The following is a 27,774-nucleotide window of genomic DNA, read 5'->3' on the forward strand; positions in this document are numbered from 1 at the left end:
AGTTCAGCAGGACCTATATTCTGACAAAGTTTGGAGCATTCGATTTTTTTCATTTTGCACATGTCCAGGCGAGAATTTCGGACGACCGCCCTTAAGAAATTTATCATTAGAATTCAATGATGATTTATTAAGTGACAAAATATCGGGCAAGTGCCATCAATTACAAATTCTGATCTGGCAGCCCAAGAACTGAAGCTAAAAAATCGCTTCATTTTCAATATATTTTTCATTTTTTCGTTAGGCATAGTATATTATTCCCATACAAGGCATAACCTAAAAACGGAGCTCAATCAAATGTCACTTTGGTCTATAACATCGCTAATCGGGGAACTATAACTCCGAATGGTATAATCGGATTGGTGGTATATTAACATTTGAGCAATTTACAGTTTTCCAAGATATTTATACCATTTTAGAACTAATTGACTAAGGGTGCGTTTCTTTGGGAGAGTCCAAGATTGGTTTATTGATCTCAGATCACACGGATACTTTGCTCCCAAAGAAAGAAATAAAAAAAATAAAAAAATTGATGTTTTGTCATGAAATCCCCGTAAATAATGTTCTTACATAACATAAAATATCAGTACACAATTTTTTTCCTTTTTTTTTATTTTCGCGATTGTTCAATCGTCTTTTAGTGTTGTAAGAGTCTGTCTTCCGTTGAACGAGAGGTTGTGTGACATTTCTAAGTTTCGCGAAAGAAGCTGTTCGCGTAGTACATAATCGACAAGGCTTAGTAGATTTCTCTTACTGCATCTCAAAAAAGATGTAGACATAGACTTTGATTATGATATGGCTAAATAAAAATCTTTATAAATATAACTACAGTTTAAAGGTAATTAAAATTTAAATTCTGTTTACGGTCAACAGAAAGCGCAACTACAGTTGTTTTCTACGGATAACTTCGATAAGATCGATAACATTTTGGACCGGCAGAAATGAGCAGTTACGTAGAAAACCCACTAAAATTGTGGGGGCCTGTGCCAATCAGATCAGATGCGGTCAGAAAATGAAATAATGTGGTAAAAAAAAATGAAAATATCTAGCAAGAGAAGAAATGTCGCTTCCTGAATCTTAGGATTAGGCCCGGGTGCGATCTTCAGAAAAGACAAACCTCTCAGTATGTCCGCAATCGTTGTACTTCTATTAGCAGGTGACTACTTTAAATATTATATACTCATGAATTTCTTCTTATCGCTGATGATATGTGCTTAATAATACCTTTCTCTTTAAAAGGTTTTATGGTGGAGAATGCTTCATCAGGAAATGTTGGTAAGTTCTGAACAGATGATGGACTATCTGTGAATAGGTTTTTTTAGAGTTTGGCGACACTATCTCCAGATAATGGACAGAAATATACATTTGTAACATTTAACTGCCGTTTGTTTGGAAAAAATATATTCACATTAAAGAAACACTTTTATTACAGACGGAATAATAGGTGAACTAGTCTGAGATTTCTGAGAATATGAGATAATCTGAGATTATAGATCTAGAATTATACAACATGCGCGGAGTGATTTTCCTCTGAAGTCTAAAGCTGTGAGGTGTTAACTGTCCACGAACGCGAATCCTGACCCGTAAATGATTTCCAAGAATAGTTCCTCAGCTTAATGTGCATGTTGTTATATAATGTTTCTCACAAAGTATACTAAAATTTACTGCTTTACGAAAGATACTGAAAGATGCATGCTGAAACTACCAATACTGAATATGTAAATATTACGTTATTTTGTTTTCATTCTTCTGCTTGATCGATACGTCCATCCACCGAAATCCAGCTTTAGTGGATAAATGCTATATCTTATGGCGGAGCTGACGAAATTGTTTGTTTTTTACGAAACTTCCTACTATAAATATTGGACGATAGACTTTTCTTTCGATTAGACTTGTTGAAGTCTGTCGTTTTGATTATGCACAGCAAAAGGTAGCCAGCGGTATCAATCAATCATTCAATCAATCAATCAATCGATCAATCAATAAACTAATTAGAAATTTACTTAAAACCTTATTAAAAAGAACAAAATGTACGTAAGATTAAGACTTAAAGACTAAGCTAAACGGTAATTTGTAGTCAACCTTTCAGTTTTACTCTCTACATAGATATAACGGGAAGACGGTTTCTTTTTTTGCTGAACCGTTCCAATTTTTTTGGCCCCTTTTGCTTCCGTTTTTTTTTTTGCTTTCTTAATCTCGTTATTTTCTACTCTTCATATCCTTTCTTCTGGCCAAAAAAGTTTTGACGTAATCATCGGAAAACCCTGAAAAGGGGACCTCGACCGACCTCGACTGGTGTACAGGCCTGTTTAAGCAACGATTTTGCACCAAACATGGATTGTGTTTTTCTTTGATTAGCTCTGTCAGACTGCAACCGATAGTCAAAATGAACAGTCCTGTAGAAAGGTCAATCCAAGCTCTATTAGATTCCAATCGCAAAATTCCACTGACGTGCTAATTGATGACATGACAAGTGGTTCAATGACTGCACCTCCAAATAGCCCCTAAATGCGCTTTAAGAGGTGAAAGGGTTAACCAATGGTATCAAATTTGCCAGTTTAAATAAATTATATCATATCGCTTTAAATTATTCTGATTAATGTGAAATATTATCTAATGGATTAAATTATAAGATGCCACTTTTAATCATGTTATGCTTAAAGCTATTCACTCAAATCGAGACAATTATAATATATATAAATTAGTGCAATGAGCTTGAGGAAATGAAATATTGTTATCTTTTTTTAATGAACCGTATTTACTCGAATAAGCGCCGCCCCCGAATAAGCGCCGCCCTCAAATAAGCGCCGCATTTGGGACAAAAAAGTTAATAAGCGCCGCCCCCGAATAAGCGCCGCAGTCCCGATGCGGCGCTTATTTGATGAATTTCGTTGAACTAAAAATGGCACTACAAAGCAACTCTAAAACAAACTTGGACATTTCTTTTCATCAAAAGCGATGTTTTGCAGTTCAAAGTAAGTGTTTTACAGCTTGCCCATTAGATTTTCTATTTAACATTCTTATAACACGTAGTTCTGTAAATTTTTTGAACGCCGCTAACATTGCCAGGACAGCTAGCGCCCCTTATGTCTCAGCAAGAGACGAATACTGACAATCAAAAGACGCTCTTTTCATATTACTGTAAAAGATAAGATTTTTTGTGGCGTCCAAATTTTAAATAAGCGCCGCCCTCAAATAAGCGCCGCCCTCGAATAAGCGCCGCACTTGAAGTGCGAAAAATTAAATAAGCGCCGCGGCGCTTATTCGAGTAAATACGGTACTGTCAATATTACTAATACTAAAATTTAATTTACAGTCCCCCCCCCCAGTACCATATTGTCTTATGATAACAAATATTTTTGCCACGTTTGAAACAAATCAGAAATTTTATCAAACAATCCCAACAAGCTTTTAACAATAGCAAATAAAACCATAATTATAGTTTGTTGCGTATTCCCGATCGCTCCTGCTAACTTTTAAATGCATTGGTTCATGCTTTTGGCTGTGAATCTATCTAGTGTGGAGAGCCTTCTGCTCCGCCTCTGCTACTCTCGTGTTCAACAACATCCAGCCTGCATCCATCAGTTTCAAGTTTGGAGTGCCAGCGTTAACGTTTTTAAAAGTGTATAAGTCGAGCAGTTAATAGAGCTGTAGTCAATATGATAAATAACTAACAAACATTGCAATAAAACTAAAAAAACACACAACAATAACAACATATCTATACCGTATTTATTCGATTAAGCACCCAGGCCGCTTATCAAATTTTTGACCTTGAGGGTGGGCGCTTATCTAAGGTGGGTGCTTATTAAACTTTCACCATTTTTAGCAAGTGGTATGTTTATTTGGCAAGGAAACAATGTAAAATAACTAAACGTGAGGGTGTACGAAAGCTGAAAAAAAAATGAAAACCTCGGTCTTCGGGATAGTCTCTTTGTAGTACTTAGTTAATTTTAATCTCAGCTTCAACAATAATCAAAATTTCTCTTTTAAGGGGGTGGGGGTGGGCACTTATTTGAGGCTAGGCGCTTTTTAACTTTTCCTACCTACAGGGTGGGCCCTTATTCGAGGTTGGACGCTTAATCAAATAAATACGCTACTTCAGTTCATACTTCAGATGATGATAGCTGTGCTCACAGGACCTATGTTTTTATAACTGAAGTGGTCATCCTGAATAAATATGTTTTATTATTATTATTATTATTATTATTATTATTATTATTATTATTATTATTATTATTATTACAAGTGAAACCGGTAAAAACAATATATAATTATATATCCCATAGAAAACAGGTAAATGTGAAAATAGATTAGTGCGTTTCAATCAGATCAATCTGCAGCTTACTTTCATAAGCAAATGCTCACATTGTGCGGTTCCAGAAAATATCCATACCCACCCCAAGGATGGTCATTGGAAATTCCGAGGGGAATGAGGGTCTCAATAGTACAAACTTTTTAAAGAAAGTATGAAGCGAAACTAGAAATCCCAGGGGGTGGGAGGGTCCAAACCAAAGAACCATCCTTGGGGGAGGTATGGATATTTTTTGGAACCACACCCTGTGGAACCAAGCCTGTGCTGCAAACAAACTTGACACATTAACTTAACCTGGAGTAAAATTTGTGGTCTGCGATAAAAATTATGTAAATTCTCTGTTATTTCATTATTTTTACATGTTTTTATTAAAACAAAAATGTTTCGTCATGAACCTCAGAATGGTTTTAAAACTTACATGTAATTAAGTGTCAGTATTTACATGAAGCCTTATTGGGTTCTAGGAGAAGCCACAAGCCAAGCAGCCCACACTGCCGGAGCTTATCCCGGTTTCTGCAGCATTAAGCGGCTAGGAATATTTCTACTCCCCCCCCTGAATGGGATGCTAGTCCACTGCAGTGTCCCCCCCCCCTGCAGCATTATGTCGCCGGTACCCATTGATACAACTGGGTGGAGAGAGGCACTATGAGAGTAAAGTGTCTTGCCCAAGAACATAACACAAGTGACCCCGGCCGGGGCTCGAACTCGGACCGCTCAATCCAGAGTCCGGTGCACTAACCATTAGGCCACCGCGCCTCCCATCTTATTGGGTTCTGGGATGTTCATATTATATAAAAAGCCATCAATGTCACTTAAGTATATTCAGGTTTAAACTGGCAACATGTGGGAATCAATCATGTGATAATTTTATTACATTGACACAGTGTGTATTTTTGAGTTCATTTTGACTAACAGGAATGCCCTTGCAAAGTCTTTCAAGTAACCTGTAAATAGAAACAAAAAACTATTATTTTGATGAAATTGCTATTTTCCAGCATGCAGACTGTATATTAAAATTAAATGGCCCTTTTCAGTGTGTGAAAACTGGCTGCTTTTATGTTGGGCCAGTGGATCCAATATTTTTTTCCACCTGCTACTGTAGATAGCCAAATGACATTTAAATGGATTTTTATTTTTTGTTGTAGTTTCGAAAGAAACGTGGCTTCGGGTAAGCTTATAATGGTTTCACCTTGCCCAGTCTACCTAGGTCAGGCAAGGAAGAAATCAATTTTCTTTGCACCCTTCCTTTCATTAATATTATTGCAGAAAAATGTCATATTATTTTAATAATCTTAATACTAGCCATGAAAGCCAATCCAGTTAGCCTACATAAGATTCCGGTTAGCCTATATAGTACTCTGGCTAGCCTTAAAAGCACTTTAGTTGCCAAAGGGTACATCATGTTGCTTGCAGTTAGCTTTATATTGGGATTAGGGTTTTCTGGCTTGCTTAAGTTTAAGGCCTCGCGATTTTTTGCATTACTACTTTAAAATGCTACTGTAGCTTATCCAACAACTGAAAATAAAGGCCTTAAAAACAAACAGATTTTTTGTAAAGTAGACAAATGTCTGGTCAAAAAGCAGATCTTAAATGCCTCAGGCAATGAATGTGTGTAGAGAGAAGGAAGGGAATTGCCAGAATTGACTGTCACATAACTATGTGTAAAACTAAGAGATCAACAATTACCTGAACTCCATAGTTTAACTCACTGAACAGTAATCCAGAATGTCCTGTCAAAACATTAGGCATTCTATTAGTCTCAACCTGTAAACCACAAAATGCAAAGGAAACGTAAATCTATGTTTACCAATACAATAAAACATCATGGGAAGAACAAATTTTAAGTTAAGAAATGGTCTCATTTATTAAACATACCCAAAAAGGCATTCCAAAACGTGAGTAGCACTGTTTAATTAAAGTCTAGATTAGCTACCAGGTTGACTGCAAGTAGTCTCTAGTCTAACTTAAAAAAAGAGATCACACTGAGCTGAAATGTTTCTTCCAATTTCAAAGGTATCACATAAAATCTTCCTGACGTAATTTTTCTTTGCGGTCTAAAATGGCCACTTGGTCAATATTTTGAGGAACATTTCCTCATGTATAAATAATGAAAGGATGCGAGTCTTATTAATTTGGAAAAAAGTAGCTTAAAATTCAGATAACGAACATAAATAACAGTTGTATGCCTCGACGAAATGACTGCCATTTAATACTATCGCCTTGTTCTCATCATCTACTTTTTTACGCCGAGCCAGGCTTTAATTCCAGTAAGCTAAGTTGATAATCATGATAAACGTCGAAGACATAAGCTTTAACCAGTCTAAAAAAATCATTGTTCAATGAGAAACGTTCACCTCAGGTCCCTGTTAGTTTCTGTTGCCCACGTTTTCGCACGTTTCTACTCATTCCATATTCTTCTTTATCCGGAATACAAATAAAGGAGGTTTTCCCCACGTTTGGGGACTCGTTTTGATCGCGTCAAGAAGGAAAAACATCGACAAAACTGTCCTCTATAACTCAAAATTTTGTCGCATAGTCGCCATTTTGAAAATGCTCTTCATGAGCGCACAATACGGACCACGGGGAATCCGCTGGGGTGACCACCAGCAGGGGGAGGGGGGAGGGGCAGCTATTTAACTTCTCCCCAGGCCCACTCCTTTCGTTTGGAAGAAATTACATTCAACCTCGCGAAGAGCAATTGAAATGAGACAAAACTGACAACGCTATTATAAAGAGCATACACTCCTTCCTTTGGAAAAATTTTCTTTTATTCCTACCGCAAATTGTCGTTGAGAGGGAAGCCAACAAACTTTTCAGTTGTATTTTTTACTGCCGTCCTTTTTTAGGAAAACGTAATAATGGCCATTTTTAAAAACACTATTTAAAAAGCTACAACTTGGCGTAAAAAAATCTTAAGAGAGAGATACAGGTAAAGTTTTCAAGCGAATTTAAAACTGCGGTCCGTTCTGGTCACGTGACCGATGACGTCATAACAATAAAAGTGATAAAAATGTACTTAACATATAAATATCTACCAACATGTAATTTTTTGCTTCCTCACATTTAATGCAACGCCAGATACGCACTTGTACCCAGACTCCCACTTTTTGAAAATTGTACATAGCCCCCTTAATTTTTTATATTTTTTTCGGTACCCGGGCAATCTGAAATGCCTCACACCAATGTGCTTCAAACTGCAACGACTGCTTTTTCAGTAACAGAATATCTTTGTCACAGTGAGCAAAAACGAACTTCAGGGCAATGTCACGTGACTAATGACGTCATCGTCCTACGACTTATACAATAAGTAGTTTATGGTAAGAGTTATTTCTATACGACGTACTACTCCTGCTGACTTCAAACTGACCAAGTTATTTGGCATTGACGATTTTTCAGTTGCAAAGGAGTTTGGGAAGGTTTTTATTATAATTATTTATTGTTTTTATTATTATTATTATTATTATTATTATTATTATTATTATTATTATTATTATTATTATTATTATTATTATTACAAGTGAAACCGGTAAAAACAATATATAATTATATATTCCATAGAAAACAGGAAAATGTGAAAAGGTTAAAAAAAAATAGATTAGTGTGTATCAATCTGCAGCTTACTTTTATAAGTAAATGCCTACATTGTGCGGTTCCAGAAAATTTGATACTCACCCCAAGGATGGTCAATGGAAATTCCGAAGGGGAGGGAGGGCGCAATAGCCCAAATTTTTAAAAGAAAGTACGAAGCTAAACTGAAAGTTCCAGGGGGTCGGAAGGGTCCATCCTATAATTAAACTGCCATTAAGGTCTGGACACACTAGGCGACACGTCGCTGCATGCAACACGTCGCGGCGACAGTCGCCTAGTGTGACATGCGACAAACTATGTCGCTGCAACAGAATTTTGTCCCTGCGACGTGTTGCACGAATTCAAACTGGTTTGAGAGCGCGTCATGCATTTTCGCCATATTAAATATGGAAAACTAGTTTGCATTCCCACTCTTCCAAATTTGCTGTTTGTGCACCAAACAAACACCTAGAGAGAAAACTTAACACCTTGTTGCACCTTGTTGCAGCGACTTAGTTGTAAGCAGTGCACACGGAGCGACTTGTCGCCGCGACCTGTCACGCGACTTGTCGCATAGTTTGTCCCGACCTTTACACTATTGAAGACACTTTAGCCTGTGCTAGAGTAAATTTATGGTCTGCGATAATAATTTCGTAAATTCTCTGTAATTTCATTATTTTTATTGAAACAAAGGAGCAATTGTAGAATACCCCGCCATTATTCGTCTGCTCCTGTGGTCCACAGTCCGCAGTGAAATTTTGTTGTTAAGTTATATTTCACTCATAACGCAGTCCGCAGTCATGCAGTCCATTGATCAAAATTGGATTTAATAAACAGTTATTGGATGAGGTTTTCGTGATATCCGGAATAATCAAGGTCTCGACCTTGATTATTCCGGATATCACAAAAACCGAATTTAATAATTGTTTTATTATACATTGTTTTTCTGGAAAAAAAATAAGGACAAAACGGACTACAACCGTTCTACTAATTCCTACTTGACGTCTTGCTTTTGAATGCTTTTCTCTCAAGGTATTCGTGGAATACTTCCTCCGCAATCTTTGTCGGTCATTTCTTGTTTTCCGAGAATTTATTGTCCAGCAATTTTTCCATTTATGTAAATGTTTTGCTCGGTTGAAGAAGCGAATCGAGGAACTATGAATTTCCTTCGCTTTCAGATGTCTCGGAAATCATGCATTGCACGCCCAACCTACAGATTAGTGAATAATCTGCTAGCAGATTATTCACTAATCTGTAGGTTGCGCTGATTCTCAGAATTAACTGTAGGCTCTTAGCCAATGAGAAGACATGTGGTGACTACAATGTATAATAATTGTTATAATCGCCTGCCACTGCGGTCCACAGTCCCGTAGTGTTTTATTTGAAAATAATACAAAGTCTGCTAATCGCCTGCCACCGGGGCCCGTAGTCCCGTAGTCGATTCTAAGAAATGCTAGTAAATGTTATAATCGCCTGCCACCCCGGTCCGCAGTCCTGTAGTGGATTTAAGAACAGTAGATATCCTGAACACAATATAAAGGCTAACCGCAAGCAACCTAATCGCAGTCCGTAGTGTACCCAGAATTCTTCATGTTAACAATATATAGTGTTGCCCTTACAAATATAGATAGCTAACCGTGAACAGGCTAACCAAAGTACTTATTAGGCTAACCGAAATGAATAAGTAGGCCTCTCTAAACACAAAACATTCTGTCCCATGTGTTCACTATGGGACTGCGGACCACGGTGGCAGACAAGAAATGCGTGACTACGGACAGCGGACCGTGGACTGCGGTGACATTAAAATCAGTTTAGCATGAAATTTTGATATTTGTATGGTGACTGCGGACTGCGGTGGCAGTCATTTCAGTTATGCAAAAAAAAGTGCCGGGGTATTCTACAATCATGCCAAAACAAAATAGTTTTGTCATGAACCCAGAATGGTTTTAAAACTTACATGTAAGAAAGTGTCAGTATTCACATGTAGCCTTATTGGGTTCTGGGATGTTCATATTACATAAATAGCTATAAATGTCACTTAAGTATATTCAGGTTTAAACTGGCAACATGTGGGAATCAATCATGTGACAATTTTATTACATTAACACAATGTGTATTTTTGAGTTCATTTTGACTAAGAGGAATGTCATTGCACTCTTTAAGGCACCTGTTAATAGAAACAAAACAAACAAAAACTGTTTATTTTGATGAAATTGCTATTTTTCCAGCATGCAGACTGTATATTAAATTGCCTTTTTCAGTGTGTGAAAAAAAATGACTGCTTTCATGTTGGGCTAGTGGATTCAATAATTTTTTTCCACTTGCTAGATAGCCAAATGACATTTATGGATTTATATTTTTTGTTGTTGATCTTTCCAGAGAAACATGGGACTTTGGGTAAGCATAATGGTTTCACCTTGCACAGTCTACCTGGGTCAGGCCAGGAAGAAATCAATTTTCTTTGCACCCTTCCTTTCATTAATCATAATTTTGCAGAAAAAAATGTCAGTCTTCATTTGAATTTTTTACATTGCTAGCTGTAGTTTAAAATGCTACTGAAGGCCATCCAACAACTGAAAATACCTTAAAAATGCCTTAAAAAATGTCAAACAGCTTTTTTATAAGGTAGGCAAATGTCTGGTCAAAAAGTAGATCTTTTAAAAATGTTTCAGGTAGTGAATGTGTGTAGAGAGAAAGATGGGAATTGCTGAGACTGGCTGAAGAGATCAATAACTACCTGAACTTGTTATAATCCATAGTTTAACTCACCAGTAATTCAAGAAAGTCCTCAGTTCTGAATTCTGTAAATCCGTTTACAAATTAGACATTCTATTAATCCCACAAATTACCTGTATACAACAAAATGCAAAAGAAACGTAAATCTATGTCTGGCAATACAATACACATCATGGAAAGATAGAAATTTAAACTTCGGAAATGGTCTCATTTATTTCTTTGCGGCCGGAAATGACCACATGGTCAATATTTTGACAAACATTTCCTCACGTATAAATAATGAAAGGATGCGATTCTTATTAAATTGAACTGAGTAGCTCAACATTCAGATGACAAATATAAATAACAATTACATGCCTCGATGAACTGAGTGACATTACTATGACACTATCGCCTCAAAATCTACAAGATCTTTTTTTTTTATCGCCGAGCTCGGCTTTAATTCCAATGAGCTAAGTTTTAGTACGATTCTATCTTTAGCACTTTTATAAATCTTCACATAAACGCCGAAGACATAAGCTTAAGCCAGTCTTCAAAATGAAATTATAGTACAATGAGAAACGCTTACCTTAAGTGACCTCAGGTCACTGTAAGTTTCTGTTAGAAATGTTTGCGAAAAGCTTCCACCGTTTATCCTCATTCCATATTCTTCTCCAGTATCAGGAATACAAATAAAGGATATCGAATACCCTTTGTTTCGGGACTCGTGATCGCGTCAAGAAGAAAGAACATTGACAAAACTATCCTATAGAACTCGAAATTGCAAAATCACTCCACTTGATCGATCGACGCCATTTTGAAAATGCGCCCGCAATACGGACCGCGGGGAATCCACAAGCAGGGGGGCACAGCTTAAACTCTCCCCAAGCGCCACTCCTTTGTCTGAAAGAAATTACATCCAACCTCGCCAAAAGCAATAAAAATGAAAAGAAACTGACAACGCTATAATAAAGAGCATACACTCAAGCCTTTGGCAAAATTTTCTTTTATGTCAAATACAAATGGTCGTTGAGTAGGAAGCCAACAAACTTTTCAATTGTTTTTACTGCCGTACTTTTTCACGAAAAAGTAATAATGGCCATTTTTAAAAACACTATTTAAAAAACTACAACTTTGCTCAAAAAGATCCTGAGAGAGAGGTTCTAGTAAAGTTTTCAAGCGAATTTAAAAATGTGATCCGTTCTGGTCACGTGACCGATGACGTCATAACAATGGGATTAGTTAAAAACTACTTCACATATAAGTATCTACCAACATGTAATTTCTTCAGGTTACCTCGCATTTAATGCAACGCCAGATACGTACTTGTACCCAGACTCCCATTGTTTGAAAATTGTGCATAGCTCCCTTAATTTTGATATTTTCGGTACCCGGGAAGTCCGAAATGCCTCACAACAATGTGCTTCAAACTGCAATGACTGCTTTCTTAGTAATAAACTATTTTCGTCACAGTGAGCAAAAACGAACTTCTGAGCAAAGTCACGTGACTAATGACGTCATCAACCTACGACTTATACAAGAAGTAGTTTATGGTAAGAGTTTTTTCTATATGACGTACTACTCCTGCTGACTTCAAACTGACCAAGTTATTTGGCATTGACGATTTTTCAGTTGCAAAGGATTTTGGGAAGGTTTTTATTATAATTATATATTGTTTTTTATAATTATTATTATTATTATTACTATTATAACAGTTTTAAAGTGACCTTACTAGCCAATAAAACTTTCTCCCGAGATTACCTTAACCCGCAAGATCTCCCTAAACAGACTAAAAAAATTAATGAACTTTGTTTTATGTTACAGTTCGCTTGATCGGCAGGAGTAACACAATATTTCATGGTCGAGTTGAAGTGTTTTACAATGGTAGCTGGGGAACAGTGTGTGATGACTACTGGGACCTGAACGACGCCAACGTAGTTTGCCGTCAGCTTGGATTTGAAGGAGCTATAGCAGCACCGTTGTCGTCTGCCTTCGGGCGAGGTATTGGACAAATATGGATGGATAAGGTGAACTGTGCAGGAAATGAGAGTTCTTTAGCGGAGTGTGATCACCGCGGGTGGGGTACACATAGCTGTTCACACAGTGAGGATGCGAGCGTGGTGTGCATTCCAGGTAATAACAACATTCTCTAATAAATTACATATCTACAATCCTAGACAAAAATCCATGGGACACTTAAAGAAATAGTGCTTAGTGACCATTCCCTTCACACTAAGAACTCATTGATTAATTTTCCGAGCCCCCCTTCCCCCCCAAAAAAACAGTTGAGATATTGTCACATGGTATGATGGATAGAAACCAACATTGAATTGATGGTGGGGAGGGGGAGGTCAGTACAATGTCAATTTTTCGTCTAATTTGTAAGTGTCCCAGGACTTTTGTCTAGGATTGTAGGCCCAGGTTCACTTAAAAATCAGAACACATTTCCGACCTAATGCAGGCCTAAACTTGAGCAGAAATGACATCATCCATTCCAATAAGCTCGGTTACCAGTGATGGTATCGACCGTTATAATGCATCTACTGTTTACGATAGGGAAATCAGCGCTGCCGCACTTTTAGAATTTAAAGGGCGCAAAGACGTTCAGTAACTTCATCTTAAATTCGAAAATTTCCGCAGCATTCGGGTAAGGTAAACAAATGGATTTTTGACGTTCGTACAATGTGCAGAAAGCGAAAGTTCATTATGTATAGGCAGTGTCGTTACAAGAAAGTAAACGACTTTAAAAACTTTTTCTGAGGGTTGAGCATAACAGCAACCCTTAGAAGAATGAGGTTGCTGTTATCCAAATTAGGATACGGCAGTTGCATGCATTATAATCAATAAAAACATCATCAAATGTGCTTGGACTCAATCTTTCCGCTAACATAGGATAGAATGCAGTAGTGCTTTTAGTTAATTCTCCGCCTGGGGAGAGTAAGGGTTTTTAATTATAATAACTCTACAATAAATTTGAATTTCCCTCGAACTTATCCCTGAACATGTTACGTTAATATGGATTTCCAGGAGTCCGTTTAGCTGGAGGAGTTTCATATCGAGACGGCCTGGTCCAAGTTTACTACAACAATACCTGGGCGTGGATGTGTGCTGATCAGTGGAACAAAAAAGATGCTGATATGGTTTGTAGGATTATAGGCTTTGGGCGATCAAGTACATATGTGCTCCAGGTCAGCGTAAAAAGTCAGCAACTGGATGAGCGAACATGGGTGAGCAATTTCCAATGTTCTGACAAAGAAACTACATTCTTGTCATGTTTGCACGGTGGATGGAGGAAACACAGTTGCGCAAATAAAAGAAAAGCATCTGTAACTTGCGAAAGACCGAAAGGTGAGACATGATACGTACCTTGAAGGAGAAATACAATCAAAAATGTTACTTTTTTTTACTTTACGCCAACGAAAGAGATAATACCAAGATAGTAATAATTAGTCACTAAAAGTTAAGCTTCCAAACAATATTCATACCGCATAAAATCCTTATCTGAAGTAGTCCGAAAATCAAAAACCGGCCGCCTCCATCTTAGAGTAAATTACCCGCCTAGCGATGTACCTGTGACGTCAAAGAGCTTAACCTGAAGCTTGGCAAGAAGTTTAAACGTTGTTAAAATACTTGATAATCCTTGCTATTTTTGTATTGGCTTGTGTTTTGAAATGCATGTTTGTGCAGCATCATTTTGCACAAGCTAAACTTCGAGAGATGGTAAAGGTTGAGCTCATTGACGTCACGCATACATCGCCAGGCTGCTTAGTTACTCCAAGATGGCGGCGGCCGGTTCTCAATTTTTGGACTACTTCAGACAATGATTTCATGGGGTTCAAATACTCTTTGAAAGCTAAAACTTTAAAAACATAGACTATAAGCACGTTCCATCTTTATAAAACAACAACAAAAAAGAACCTCACACCCGCTATTCGCAGACTTTAATCCCGCTTTGTTCAGATAAAAACTTTACCGTCCGTTTTAAATCGAGAACATGGGCATTTTTTTTTTTACAATCTCCCGTCTCCAAATAACACACACAACAGGTCGTATGAAGTAGTTAAGCCACGATAGTCCCTCTTAGGCCCTTACAAGCCAATCCTTTGAACTTAACCTGTAGCATGTTAAGTGTGAAATGTTTGATTATTTAAGCGTTATGTATTTTTAGAGCTGTGTCGTCTAGAGGATTTTTAAAATCTGAAGGAACACCACTGAGACAAACATGTCCTGACTTGCAAGATTTACGTCATTACGTAAATTAATTCCCCGGGGAATTCCCATTCAGCAAAAAGCAGCTCTAGTGTTCTTCTCAAATTTGATTTACTTATTTGTTCCAATATTCCATTTTCGGAGCTGGTTATTCAATCTTTAAACGGTAATTCAAGACAACACTGGATTCTGATTTCAAAGATTTTTATGTTTCACGGATCAGGATGGTGGGAATTAAATTTGGCCACCATTAGCATATAAGAAAAATGTTTAATTTCGGATGGAACTAGTCAACCATGAAATGTCACGCAAGGTGTTTTCTTACCATCTTGTTTGTCAGTCGCAACATTGTTCGACGCAGGTAAAGGGGATAAGGGAGGGGGGGGTGCATTTTTTGTTCCCCCATATTGCTCCCCTTAAGTGCTCACGAGACCAGCGCAGTTGTAAGCTCTAAGAGCTCTTGTTACGAAAGCGCTGCGAAAGTCTCAAAATCTAATTTAATTAATTTGCGGTTTTCACTTGGTGCCACGGAGTCTGCAGGAATCCTACTGCAAACACGCAATACAAACGGTGTTCATGAGAGTTCCAGAAAAAATGTAGACTACATTGTAAACTGCGCATGCGTTTGGCCCATAGTACGTTGCCCTAGAAAGAGTATAGTACCACAAGGAGAGCAAAGGGTTTTCTGAAACAAATATATACTTTTGAGATCTTCATATGAAGTAACGTAGATACGCTCCAGGTTTTACCTGGGGGTACGGTCAGGTGCTCTCTACCCCCTACCCCCTTCACAGAAAATTAATTGATATTAATTAATTGGTGATTGAAAGTTTACGCTATAGCGCTTTAGGAGTTTAGTAGACGACAGCCCCCAACAAACCATCACAATAGTGCATTCTGCACTAATAATGAACTTCTTTCACGTCTCAGTTCGATTGGTTGGAAGGGGTAGCAATATCTTCCATGGACGGGTTGAAATATATTACGACGGAGTCTGGGGAACAGTGTGTGATGACTACTGGGACCTGAACGACGCCAACGTAGTTTGCCGTCAGCTTGGATTTGAAGGAGCTATAGCAGCACCGTTGTCGTCTGCCTTCGGGCGAGGTATTGGACAAATATGGATGGATAAGGTGAACTGTGCAGGAAATGAGAGTTCTTTAGCGGAGTGTGATCACCGCGGGTGGGGTACACATAGCTGTTCACACAGTGAGGATGCGAGCGTGGTGTGCATTCCAGGTAATAACAATAACGTCCTCTGATATAATATAGTTTACGCATAGAAAGTGGGACGTACTGATTTTTATTCATGAGTTGCAAAACTTTGAAAAAGCGAACGATTGAGCAAAGCGAACGAGTGGATTTTCCAAAGTTTTTTCGAGTGAATAAAAATCGTCACAAAGCTCATCTATACTGTAATTTGTTTATTATATTTATCAAAAACTAGCAATGGTATATTGCAATCCCTACGTTTCAATTGGTTAACAGTCAATGGTATATGAGCTCACATACTGATGTGATTTGATTATTTCGACACTACTGATCCTAGCAATATGCAGGACGCGTGTTACATATCAACCTAGTAAATGGCCCAGCCCACAACGAGTCTCTCGTAGCTCAGTTTGCTAGAGCGCCCAACCGGTATCTGGGAGGCCATGGGTTCGATTTCCGTCAGGGACTCAGATTTTCTTTGTCCGGCCCATGCTCGTGTAATGTTGAACACCTCATCTTCGAATTCATTACTTATTACCGAGCTTAAAATTTACCATCTTAATTGTTTACTGAATGTTTTAACTTTTCCAAAAATGTATCCATGAAAATTAAATTTGTAAATTCCAGGAGTTCGTTTTGTTGAAAGAACTTCAGATCGAGGCGGCCTGGTCCAAGTCTACTACAACAATACCTGGGCGTGGATATGTGCGGATCAGTGGAAAAAAAAAAGATGCTGATGTGATTTGTAGGATGATGGGCTGGGAGCGATCAACACATGTACTCCAGATCAGTATATCAAGTGAGCAAGTGAATGAGTTAGCATGGATAAACAATTTCCAATGTAAGGGTCATGAACGAACACTCTTCTCGTGTGAGCACGATGGTTGGAGAAACCACAGCTGCGTGAGCAAAAAAAAAGCCAAGATTACCTGTGAAAGGCCAAAAGGCGAGTCTACCGAATTACTTTGTCATAGCCCTTTTTAACTTGTCAAATTAAAACTAGGAGGATAGTGATGCGCCTTAATTAACTAATTTAACCATTTTTTTGTTTTTAACTATCAAGGGAATTCTTTTCGCTGTGTGGATAACTTTGGTGCCAAAATATCCTCTTTAAGTTAGAAAATGAAAAGAACAATTGATCTGAGGAAAGAAAGGTTACAGCTTAAAGTGTGCTTAAAACCGAAAAAAAAACTGATTTGCACTTCAAGAGTACTGAAAAGGTTTGACAACGGATTTCAATAGATTAAAACCTCCTCTTTCACGATAGGTAGTTTGTGGTTTCAAATTGTGGTATACGTTTTGAGTTATAGCTATGTTTTTGTCAGTCGGTACAGGTGAAAAACGGTATCACATGACAACGAGGCTGAAATTGCCACCGTGCTCAATTAATAGAGGGAAATGGTTATGAAGCCCGACAAAGTTCTTTTTTATAGGTTTTTATTCGCTATTTTGGGGGTTGACAGTGCACAAAACCTGACAAAATACGATATGTGGTTACGTGTGTTCATACAACTAACCAATAAAAACTTTGCGATTACGTAACTCATGCATAGTGTATGAGCGCAAAACAAAAGATGTGCACTCTCATGGACCTTCCAACCTAAATCTTGGCCTGTGTTTGCTCCTTTGATGTTTTTCGGGCTTCTTAACCACTTTCCTCTATTAACTACTGGTAGAAACTTAATTAATAAGAAAATAAATGTTATTCAGACAACTGATAGGACTCTATGAAAGTCGATTTTGTGGAAAGCACCACGGTTTGCAAAGAAAACACATGATATTTGTTCACGTTTTGTGTGACATGTCACAGCATCCTTATTCACTGTTACATAGGAACAGAAACTTTTCGCTCACGTTCACCTGCAAACCATTTGCTCTTTCAATTTGCTCTTTCCGCACTAAAGAAAGGCAATATTTTTAAAATTCATCACTTGCTGAATAAAAACCTTGACCAAAGGCGTTAAAGTAGCGCAGCATTTCTTCTAAAGCCTCGCTTTCATGTTAATGGAAAAGAAAAAATAATATTGAACTTGGTAAAGAAAGAAGCAATGTTTAATGAAATTTTTTACCACAAGAACATATTTAAAATACATGCAGGTGCTGTCAATTGTAGCGCCTAGAAAACAAATATGACGTTAAACTATGTCAGCTCTGACAAGACCTATCATACCCAATTTTTAAATCTTCTTCTTTAAAAAGAAGAAGATTTTGAAAATTTCCACCTTACATTTTGTTTAAACTTGTCTCGTATTAAAAGTTGTAAACGGTCGCGATGACGTCTAGAATATCATAAATACCAGGTTACAAATAGTCGTTTAATGAAACAACCATTCTATTTGTGTTTCGACACTCGTGGTCCCCCGTACAGTGCAGCATTTTGTATTACTTTTTTTATCCATGCCCAACAGGTTATGCCAAGGTCTTTAATAGCTGAAGTTATATATTCAAACGTAAGTCTGAATGACTTTAGCTTCAGGGACATACTGTAATGTTCTTTTTTTCACAGTAAATGACATAGCACAGCCCATTAATATTCGCAGTACGTACAAACAGCTCTCTTTCAAAATGAATTACATTCTATAGATCAAAGCTTTGGTTTGCTTGCTGTTCTCTCGTCTACCTCTGCCGCTCTCTCTAACCGCCCTAAACGATCTTAGTTTCTGATTCTGCGTAAAACTGTTTGAGCATTTCGGTTTTCAATTACAGCAGGAGATTTAAAAGCACTAGGAAATGCCTTAAAAGGAGAGAACTTCAATCCACAAAATTTTCAAAGTCTTATGGCAACTTTTCCATTAAATACAGAAGTAATGTCATTTGCAATTCAAGTCGCCTCACAGAATTCAACAGGAAGAGCCATGGCATCTTTTTTGAGCTTTTCTCAGGGACCAAAACTTGTTGTTTTCTCACGAATCGAGCTCCTAACTGGGCAGCACATAAGTGTTTAAAGTACCGCAGTGTTTCGCAAGATTGCAGCTCTCGCACCATCTTTCGAATCATGTTTGGTGTGTAATGGAAACCGTGTGTAGGTTTTCTCGGGGCCAGAATGCAATGATCGCACAATTAATCACTTCCCTTTCGTCTTAAGAAGATATCTTTTAGAAGGGAGGGGGGGGGGGGGGGGGGGGGGGGGGGGGGAGGCTAGAGGAATTTATAACAAATCTTTCCAATATGACCAGAAAAACTAGGCTCTTTACTTGGTTGGTGTATGGCTTACTTAAAGCTTCCAATCGTCCGAAGTAATAACATTTGGTACGCTTGCCTCAAAGCACTTCAATAGTGTTACCACTTAAAGAAGTAAAATAGTGCGGGGAGAACATTGTCTTTGATCGTTATTGGCCAATATCCGTCCGGAAAAAATGCAGAAGAGAGGAAAATACATTGAAATCAATATTATAATGGACCACATACATCACTTCCTTGAGTTAAATACAGGGAAATACCTGCGAGTAAGAGCCTAATTTTTCCCAGGTTAGCTGAAACTGGTTCTTGTATAAATGGTAGTGACACAATTATTTCAGGTTCTTAATAAGTTCTTATTTTCTAAAGAAAATTTACTTTAATGTTATAGAACTTTTAGTGATATTCGGCCTATTCTTTGTGTAAAATTTGCATACCACATAAGTGCTTATGTAAAAAGCACAAGCCATTTAGAATATGACATTATATATACGCACAGTTGTGCTTTGTAAAAACGTCCGAAAAACATTTTTAATCAGTTTAAGAAAATAACAACTTGTTTCCAAATTTGAGGCCAAATAGGTTCTTATACAATTGGTGTCTAATTTCCAAATTTAAGCCTAACAGGTTTTTAACTGTTAGGTTCTTACCCGCGGGTTTTCACTGTATATGTATTTTAAAACCGAAAAACAGGACTAATCTCGTGTCCTCCCAATCCGATTCTAAAAAATATACCAAAAACAAGAACCTTGTTATTGCTACTGAGTGTAAAAATAAAAAATTTGCAGTTTCTCGGAAAAAGAGAAAGCTCAAAATTAATGAGACTATTAGATTCAAACAACGAGAAAGCCATCAGAAGGGTTCTATCAAACGCCAAACATGATGCCAAAGATGATGCGAAAGATGATGCGAGAGCTTTCATTCAATCACCAGATACTGAATGAGTGATGTACTGGTACTCATTATGCAAGGAAATTGACTGCCAAGAGCTGTGGTTCCGGACGGTGTTTGAAAGTTCAAACAAAATACAGTCAATACACAAAATTGTTTCATCAATGTTTGGTAAACAGTTGTGAAAAGCTATCCATGCTTTCTCACTCCTGGGATGCGATTCTACAAACTTTGATGTTCATAATGGAAAGCAAAATACATGGAAACTCATACGTATTAACACAGGCTTATCAAGAGATCTTAGGATGGTTGGATAAAGCAGCAGGGTAGACCCGAGAACGGACTTTGCTGGAGGGGAGCTTCTGTTTGAATCTCTTCCCAAGCAAAGCTGACTAACTTGTACTATAGTTGAGTCATGTTGTGTCAAAAGATACAGAAAAGCAACTCTCATGAACAAACGTCATTCAATCTTTCCACTCAGGTTCTTGATTAAGAAAGACACATTAAAATTATTTTCCTTTAGTCAGGCAGCCCTTTTAAAAATCAGCTTTGTTTGTTTGTTGTTATCTTGTCAACTTTTGCATTGTTTTTTTTTTCGTTCTTGATGTTTTTCGTTGGTTTTTGACGACGGGTGACAGCATTATATCATTATTTACATATCCTCAACACTCGGCATCATAAATGTCACTATTTCAGACACGTAGTCAGAAAGTAATGTAACATTCATCCCAGAATGATAATGGCTGGCTACAATCTACTCACTGTATTGGTGCCTACTGTATTGGTGCCTAAAAAGAAGTCAGGAACGTCGCGATTGAAACGGAATATCATTTTTTTTTTGTTTCTTGAAAGCTATCTTCAAGGAAATGTATGTTTGTGCATGGAAGTTTACAAGCAGCTGCATCGCAAATTTGTTGCCAAGCCCGTGCAATCCCGTACACCACTGTTGAGACACTTGTCAAATGTCGACTTAATAGTGTACAACAATTCTTTTTTTTACCCTCCGCCACCCTCCCTCATTTGGTCATTGCTTCATGTTCAGTTAATATGTTGTCGTGTTGTGAAAACAACACGAAATGAATAACAAACCTTTAAAAACGACTAATGCAGTTCAAACGCGCTCTTGAGTAGAGACATTTGAAAGAACAAAATGTGACTACTTGTTACTTGGAATTTGTAACATTCTTGATCTCATCAACGAATGAAACGGAGAACAAGTTATAATAAAATATCATCATCATCATCATCATCATTTTATTTGCTACTTTAGAATTAATACATACAAAATAACTTAAATAGATAGGGCGAGAATATATTTTTAAGCACCAATTGCGATCTCTAACTTAATTTTCTACTGTAGCCGATCGACAACATTTTCTGTTGTTTTTCCTAACCAAGTTTACTGTCACTGTTCGTTTTCCTTTTAACACCAAAGCGAGGCTTCAGTTAAAAGGCGCCACGTTAACGGCTTTTACCAAATTTTTAACGTCAGCAAGTGATGAATTTAAAAAATATTACCTTTCTTTAGTGCGGAAAGAGCAAATTGAAAGAGCAAATGGTTTGCAGGTGAACGTGAGCGAAGAGTTTCTGTTCCTATGTAACAGCGAATAAGGATGCTGTGACATGTCACACAAAACGTGAACAAATATCATGTGATTTCTTTGCAAGCCGTGGTGCTTTCCATAAAATCGACTTTCATAGAGTCCTATCAGTTATCTGGATAACATTTATTTTCTAATTGATTAAGTTCCTATGAATAAATTGAGTGGCAATTTCAGCCTCGTTGTCATGTGATACCGTTTTTGACCTGTACCGACTGACAAAAACATAGCTATAACTCAAAACGTATACCACAATTTGAAGCAACAAACTACCTATCGTGAAAGATGAGGTTTTAATCTATTGAAATCCGTTTTCAGTACTCTTCAAGCGCAAAACATCATTTCTGTGCTCCTAGCTCCCGGACTATTACTAACTGACTCTTAAAACAATGCCTCTTTGAACGATTTGAGTCGATGTCGAATGAAATTGTGTGATATTTTTCCTTGGCATTATATATAACACTGTTTTATTTATTCTAGGCTTTCTACCTATCAAGTTTTTTTATCACGTATTACTTTACTTAACTTTGTTGCGGTAACCCTAAAATGTAACGTGGATCTATGAGATAACGCGCGTGATTATTACCAGTACAGTTGTAAAAGGGAGGTACGATTGGCCCATATTTTTTTGCAAGCATGGTTACCTGACTTATTGTTGTATTTTTTGACACCGTGCTAAGTGGGAACCCTTCAAAGAAATTTAAAAAAAAATCGTTCGACATATTATATTTCTGAGGAATAACATAAAAAGAAGACAATAGTAAGATAACAGTACTTTTGTCTTTAAAACAGCGCGCATGCGTGTGATGTTAAAACAACAACCACTCTTATTAGGCGAGAAAATTTAATGTAAAAAGTGTTTGGTGACGGTTTTGATAGATATTGCCATGAAAACCGCGCTTTGTCTCAGTCATGCATGCCTTGGTGTGGAGAATCGACGGAGTTTACATGTACGTCCAAAGGCAAACCTGCATGTATCAATAAATAAGCCCTCTGGTAATGGATAGGAGGTAACTGTTTTCAATCAGTTATTGTTTTTCGCTATGAACTTGTCTTATAATTTTACAGTTCGTTTGGCGGGAGGAAATGACGCTTCTCTTGGAAGAGTGGAAGTCCTTTTTGGTGGAACATGGGGAAGAGTTGCAAATCAAAATTGGGACCTGCAGGATGCTACTGTTGTCTGTCGACAACTGGGATACAAGCGTGCTTTAGCAACACTTACTTGTTCACAACTTAGGGGATTAGGAGTAATTTGGGTGGACAATTTCCAGTGTAAAGGAAATGAAAGCTGGATATCGGACTGTGCAAATAATGGATGGGGATCAGGTGCCTACTACCAGTGGAATAATGATGACGCAAGTGTTGTTTGCAGTGAAACAGGTATTACAGTGCAATCTTTTTTTCAAGTTTGCTCTGGTAATAACACTCCTCCGTATTTCTTACACCGTATTTATCAACCAAGCACGGTGAAAACGTAACATATTAAAAGATAACACTTGTGAAAAAGTTTGTTGGGTGGCCACGGTAAGGCGCAAAACAGCATTTTATGACCTCCAAAGAGAATCAAACTGTGCATACTTTTTTATTTGAGCGCGCACACGTATGTCGACGTCATGCGTCAAGTTCAATGAAAAAAGACAGAATTAGAACTCCGCTTTTGGTTGTTTATCTATCTTCTGGTTTAAAAACATGTCTGAATAAAAACTTTTGGTATACCAGTTTAGCTGAACGCAATTAAAGAGCTGCAACTGTTTTGTCTCTTTTTAGAATCGCTGGCACATTTTTGGACCGCGCGAGCAATATTGACGCCGTGCAGAAAATTGAAACGCGTACCCTTAAATTAATACTGAAAGCTCTTAAAACATAAGGATCGAAATACAGAACAAGCTCTAGAATGATCAGATGAATATATCAAGAATCTCTGAAATATTGTGATGACATTTAATACACAACCGCCCCTTTTGCGAACTGAGATTTGGGGAGGGGCGGAGGGTTGTTTCTGGGGTATTTGTTTTTTTTTTTAAAGAAGGAAATGTTTAAATAAATTATTCTCGCGCCAATGCAAAAGTCAATTTATTACGTATTTGGACCATTTCTTTCGAAGAAGGCAAAATTTTTTAACGTCGACAAAGTAGACATCAGGAGCTAAAGAGAATATTAGGTAAATTGCGTAAAAAAGGGGACATTCGTTTGGTTAAATATCCTTTATCCTGGAGCTTGAATATTGTTCTTGTTTAACATGTGCTTATTTTCAGAAAGGGACAGGAAATCCTTCACCAATACTCCCCAGCCAAGAACAGCAACAACTGTAAAAGGTATGTCACGCTTGTAAATTTAAACCAAGTTAGACTGTGGGTCAGTGCCGATTTGATTTTAAACTAATTTAACTTCACAAGTAATGAAGCAATAGAGTGAATTCATGGCGGCTATATTAGAGGAGTGAAACAAAAAATGAATTTTCTTTGGGAACATAAATCATTTTTATGCAAATATCTTTTATGCATCTTTGTTCCTTCTTAATAAGCTATTACTTATTCGAAGCACTGGTGTATACACATTTGGGGATCTTTTGCCACAGGTGTGGCCGTTTTTTAACATAACAGTGACTGAAAGATCACATTACAAAAGCATAAAAATATCAACTCAGCAAAGGTGGGGAGGGGGACCGCCATACCACCGATAACAGTAACTGAATCAAGGGAGTAGAGGGAGGGGAAAAAGTTCCTCGCTCGTTGAATACCTCGAACGAAAGAGGATTGAAAACAGTTGCCTCGATTCTATATTAGGACATGTAGAATATTCCGTATGCTCGGACGAGGGAAGCTGGGAAATGCATACTTCACAAGCTGCATAAAATTATTTACTTTGGGAAATAAATAGCCTTTTTTATTTGACTCCTCTGACATAGCATTAAAAAATTGTGAGCTTTCAGTTAATTTCACTTCTGGGAAAAACTGTTTGGTGTGCCGATCGTTTTGTTCACGTTGCTGGACCTTTTCAAAGGATCGATTTTTTTGGTCCACAGGGTGCTTTACACATATTTTCTTTTTTAACTTGTTTTGTATCACGACATAAGAAAGAGTAGCTGTATGTGAATAAACCAATTGAGGTTTTTCCTTTTTTTACATGCCTATTCATCTCAAGATGTTATTTAAAAATCGTTGATTAGTTTTGCCAATAAGTAAAAGTAGAATCTTGCCGTTAGCTGCGTTATGACATTTTCCCGCCAAAAGCCGTAAAAATCTATAAAAACCATACGGGGCTGGATAGGGTTAAACAATGTTTTTTTTTTGGGGGGGGGGGGGGCTTAACAATGTATGTGACCCGTAAAAGAGCTCGACCTTAATTTTGGGTCTTTGACGTCAAACATACATCACCAGGCTACAGAGTTACTCCAAGGTGGCGGCGGCGCAAATTTCCCTTTCGTAAACGGTCGTTGCCATTTGAAACGGTCGATGCCATTTCTAGAAACGGTCGATGCCATTTACACTTTAAACCAAATCGCATGAAAGGATCTTTCAAACTTCTTGAGAGTATCAGATGTTTGTTTAGAAATGTCAAGCGATTCCAAAAATTATTATTCGAGCTTGTGCATACTATTAAATCGCTACGTTCTCGACATAGGGTACGGGCACCTTCGGACCTGGGAGGGCGGAGACAGCCCGAAAAAATAAATAACATGCATGAAAGTGAATAAAGAGGAATAAAAATGAAACAATTGCATCAACTGATGAAATGTCGTGTCCTCCTACTGTGGACGTCTTTTAGTTTCCGCCAGCACTAATGTATTTTGGGGAGCATTATTGTTTTCCCCACTGAGTACACACAGCGAACTCAAGTAATGAACCCTTTGAGTTAGCCGAAACTAATATTTGAGTAAAAAAGAGAGGACCGGAGCAAGCGGGAGGTGAAGCGACTGAACACGAGGGGCCACGATGGAGAAACACAGAAAACAAATGAGAGAGAAAAGAAAGAAAGAAAGAGATGGCATGAACCAAACAGTTGCATCATACCGTGATGTAACATTGAACGTAATGTTGAGAATTGTCGGCATTCATTTCCCAGGCGTTGCCCGAACAAGCATTGCCCGAAAATTTGGCACGGGGGGGCGCAGCCCCCCGCCCCCCGCCTCGTACGCCTATGGTTCTCGACATTCGGCATGCCGGTATGCACAAGCTCGAAGAATTCGCCCTGAATTCGTCCACTTCGAAACCAAAATAATTTTAAAAATCGCTTGGCATTTCTAAACAGGCATAGAATATTGTCATTAGGTTACTAAAGTAAATGCAGATATTCATCCATTCATTCGTTTGTGTGAGGTTTTCTGCAGTTTTCTGTTTTAATATTTCTTACTTCCAGGCTGAGCCAATTTTTTTACAAGTGTCGAGAACATAGCGATCTTATGGTATAACGAAGCTCGGATATTTCGTCAACTAGAAAACCAAAATAATTTTTGGAATCGCTTGACATTTCTAAACAAACATCTGATACTCTCAAGAAGTTTGAAAGATCCTTTCATGCGATTTGGTCCAAAGTATAAATGGCATCGACCGTTTCAAATGGCAACGACCGTTCTGAGAAATGGCATCGACCGTTTCAAATGGCAACGACCGTTTACGAAAGGGAAATCATAATGGTGATTACTCTTTGAAAACGGAAAATTTGGTGTCTAACATATCTTGGAATTATCTTTTCGCTGGCGTAAAGAAATAAAAAGAGCCATTTTGGAATGAACTCGGCCTCTTCTCTTAATGTGAATTTTCTAGAATTTCAAAACCATAATGGTCGATTAAGGAATCAATTAGTACTTATATTTCATTTCCCTAAACTATTAGAAACGATTGAAACGATAAGATTAACTGATTCGGTCATTATTTTTGATAGGAAGGCATGGTTTGAAAACATTTTCTGTTTTCCTCGATGTTTTTTTGTTTCTTTTTTTCAGGTGAGAAAAGCGCACATCCTCTTTTATTTGCAGTAATTACCTTGTGCCTTGTTGTTTGCTTCTTAATCGTGTGTATCGGGTTTTTAAAATGGCGACAGAGGCAGCACTTTCAAGTCAAAGAAGGAAATATGAAGACAGGAAATCGACAAAGCCTCAAACAGCACTGTGAGGATAAGGCTGGAAGTAGTGGAAGGGACGCAGAACAACCTCTGAATCTTGAGCTCCATTCACGTGTAACTCAATGTGAATATCACAAATTGCAACGCGCTAGCAGTTCTCCTAAATATCAAAACGTTGAACATACGGATGAACAAAGCCACGAAGTTGATGGGGAAGTAAATTCTCCTGAATATCAAAACGTTAAACATAAAGATAAGCATTCTCCCGAATACCAAAATGTTGAACATAAGGATGAGAAAAGCCACAAAGTTGATGAAGAAATGATTTCTCCTTATTATGAAATTGTTGAATGTCTTGCTGAGTAAAGCTACGAAGTTGATGTGAGGAATTAAGCGGGTAAGGCCGTTTTGTTTTATTTCTTATAATGTTTAATTGATTGAGGGTTGCGCATCTTTACGGCAAAATTTGAACCGCGCACATTGAGGAAATGGCGGCCTTTTTCTTAACCGCTTAGCTTTCAACGAAACAAATCCTTATTTTCTTAAAAAAATTATGGTAGTTTATTATATTTTCTCTTTTCGAGTCTTATTTATTGCTTAGGGTAATCCTGCGATGGACTAGCATCCCACCTAGAAGGAGGAGGGGGAGGGGGGAGGAATACTCCTAGTCGCTCCTAGTAGCTTCATAATACGGAGACCCGAAATAACCTTTAACCTGTAGGCACTTAGCTCGTATGAAAACTTTACCTCAACCTAATTTTTAGTCAAGCGATCATTTCTTTCTGACAAATGAGTACACATCAATTTCTCATTGCAAAACAATAAATAATCACCGAAAATATGAATTTAGTAAACCGGTTAACCCTATTCAGACCGGGCTTTTTTGGACCTTCTCTGACCTGGGGGGAGAAGCCTCGGAAGGCCCCCTACGTAACTTCTAGAATATTTAAGCAATCACAATGAAACTTATAGGATGTATAGTATGTCCGAACATTTTTCTTTTGGTAAACGTCACGTGGGATGATG

The 27,774-nt window shown here is 37.7% G+C and overlaps 1 protein-coding gene and 1 long non-coding RNA gene across 2 annotated transcripts; one reads left to right on the plus strand and one right to left on the minus strand.

The window, feature by feature from the left end:
- Positions 1-724: 724 nt before the first annotated feature.
- Positions 725-16,878, plus strand: LOC144664530 (neurotrypsin-like). The gene is made up of 6 exons (XM_078525704.1): positions 725-1,153; positions 1,237-1,272; positions 12,419-12,727; positions 13,622-13,942; positions 15,734-16,042; positions 16,643-16,878. Exons 1-6 carry the CDS (start codon positions 1,123-1,125, stop codon positions 16,750-16,752), a joined length of 1,116 nt encoding a protein of 371 aa, XP_078381830.1. The 5' UTR covers positions 725-1,122; the 3' UTR covers positions 16,753-16,878.
- Positions 4,900-6,889, minus strand: LOC144662258 (uncharacterized). Its single transcript, XR_013572420.1, has 3 exons — positions 6,667-6,889; positions 5,999-6,076; positions 4,900-5,256 (listed from the first exon to the last, which is right to left on the minus strand). It is a non-coding gene; the product is annotated as an uncharacterized LOC144662258 (long non-coding RNA).
- Positions 16,879-27,774: the final 10,896 nt, after the last annotated feature.

The sequence above is a fragment of the Oculina patagonica genome, chromosome 8, assembly GCF_052425735.1.
Source record: "Oculina patagonica isolate OP01 chromosome 8, crgOcupat, whole genome shotgun sequence".
NCBI lineage: Eukaryota > Metazoa > Cnidaria > Anthozoa > Scleractinia > Oculinidae > Oculina > Oculina patagonica.